Source organism: Octopus bimaculoides, chromosome 7 (assembly GCF_001194135.2).
Source record: "Octopus bimaculoides isolate UCB-OBI-ISO-001 chromosome 7, ASM119413v2, whole genome shotgun sequence".
Taxonomy (NCBI): Eukaryota; Metazoa; Mollusca; class Cephalopoda; order Octopoda; family Octopodidae; genus Octopus; species Octopus bimaculoides.
Window position 1 is genome coordinate 5045967 of NC_068987.1, and position 1564 is coordinate 5047530.

Here is a 1564-nt window from a genome sequence, read left to right on the forward strand (position 1 = left end):
ATATATATATATATATATATATACCTATTATTTTAAGGAAATTAATTCCCTAAAATATTAGGTATTGAACCAGTATTTTCTTCAATGAAACCGTCCTTTCCTGAGGTCAACACAACCTCTAATTAAATTATATACATATATATATATTATATATATATATAAAAACACGAATGTACATATAGAGAATGAAAAAAAAACATTATAAATGAAAGAATAATGATGTTGATGATAAAAAAGAATACAAATCTAAGAAATCCAATGACTCACAGGCCAACCGTTGCTTCAACACCATCACCAATTCGTAGGGGTAACCTACGTAGAACCCTCTTTTGACGCTCTTTACATCTCACCCTGAAAAATATTTGGAGCAACCATAATTATGAGAAACATACAGTGCAACAGAAACAAACATCTGGATCGCTGTTATTGGTAAAAAGCACCTAGTATACGCTGTAAAGCGGTTGGCATTAGGATAGGCATCCAGCTGTAGAAGCCAAGCCAAAACAGACAATGAAAGCTGGTGCAACTCCTGTCAAACTACCGGACCCCTGCCAGTATGGAAGACGAATGTTAAATGATGTTGACTAGACACTGAACTGTGACCATGCTGGGGCAACACGTTCAAGGGGTCTTAGTTGACCATATGGATAGCCAGTATGATCTCTGGTATTTCTTTTAACAATGGCCAGAGGACTACAAAAGGCAAAGGCAACCAGACATAAGGGGAACAAGCTGTGAAATTCTTAGCCACAAGGCCGTACCCATTTTTGCAGGGAGAGGAAGGGGACAGGATGGGATTAGTATGATTGATATTGTGTAAAGTGGTTGGAAGATGTGGTGAGAAAGGATCTACAGACATTGGGATTTACAGAGGGGATGACAAGGGTCTGAGACTTCTGGCTCCAGTTGAGCATTCTTAATCTTGTGGGCACTGGTGCCATGTAAAAGCACCCAGCACACTTTGTAAAGTGGTTGGCATTAGGAAGGGCATCCAGTCACAGAAGCCATGCCAAAACACACATGGAGCTTGGGAAGTTCTTCAGCTGAACAGCTCCTGACAAACCATCCAACCCATGCTAGCATGGAAAACGGATGTTAAATGATGATGATGAAGATAATGAATGGCACTAAGAAGGATAAAGCAGTTTTAGAAGCCATGCCATAATAGAGACTGGAATACAATGCAGTCTTCTGTTGAACGATCCAACCCATGACCACACAGAAGATAAATATTAAATGATGATGATGAAGCTGAAGAAGAGGGTAATGAAAATAAACTCACCTCTCTAACAACCCCTCCAGTTTTTCTGTTGTGTCAGGCAACTGTTCAATTTCCTCTCCATGAATGATAAACAAAATATTCTAATAAAAGTGGAAGAAAAACAAGAGAATAGTCGAGAATGAGATGATGATAACTACAACGGGAGATAATGTAGTTTTGCACTTCACCTTGAAACATGCATTTTTGGGGAAAAATTTCTTTGGATTCTTAGGTTTTAGATATTGGCGATTATGAATATGCAAAAAACTTTTAAAAATTTTAAACACCCCACACCCCTTTATT

The 1564-nt window shown here is 38.2% G+C and overlaps 1 protein-coding gene across 1 annotated transcript in view; it reads right to left on the reverse strand.

Annotated features, from left to right (window-relative positions):
• Positions 1-1564, reverse strand: part of LOC106882472 (X-ray repair cross-complementing protein 6) — an 18797-nt gene that overhangs the window by 7169 nt on the left and 10064 nt on the right. The window contains exons 10-11 of the mRNA XM_052969115.1: positions 1283-1362; positions 272-351 (exon numbers count right to left, since the gene is read on the reverse strand). Of these exons, the coding sequence (XP_052825075.1) occupies positions 272-351; positions 1283-1362 (160 nt within the window). The remainder of the gene's footprint in view (positions 1-271; positions 352-1282; positions 1363-1564) is intronic.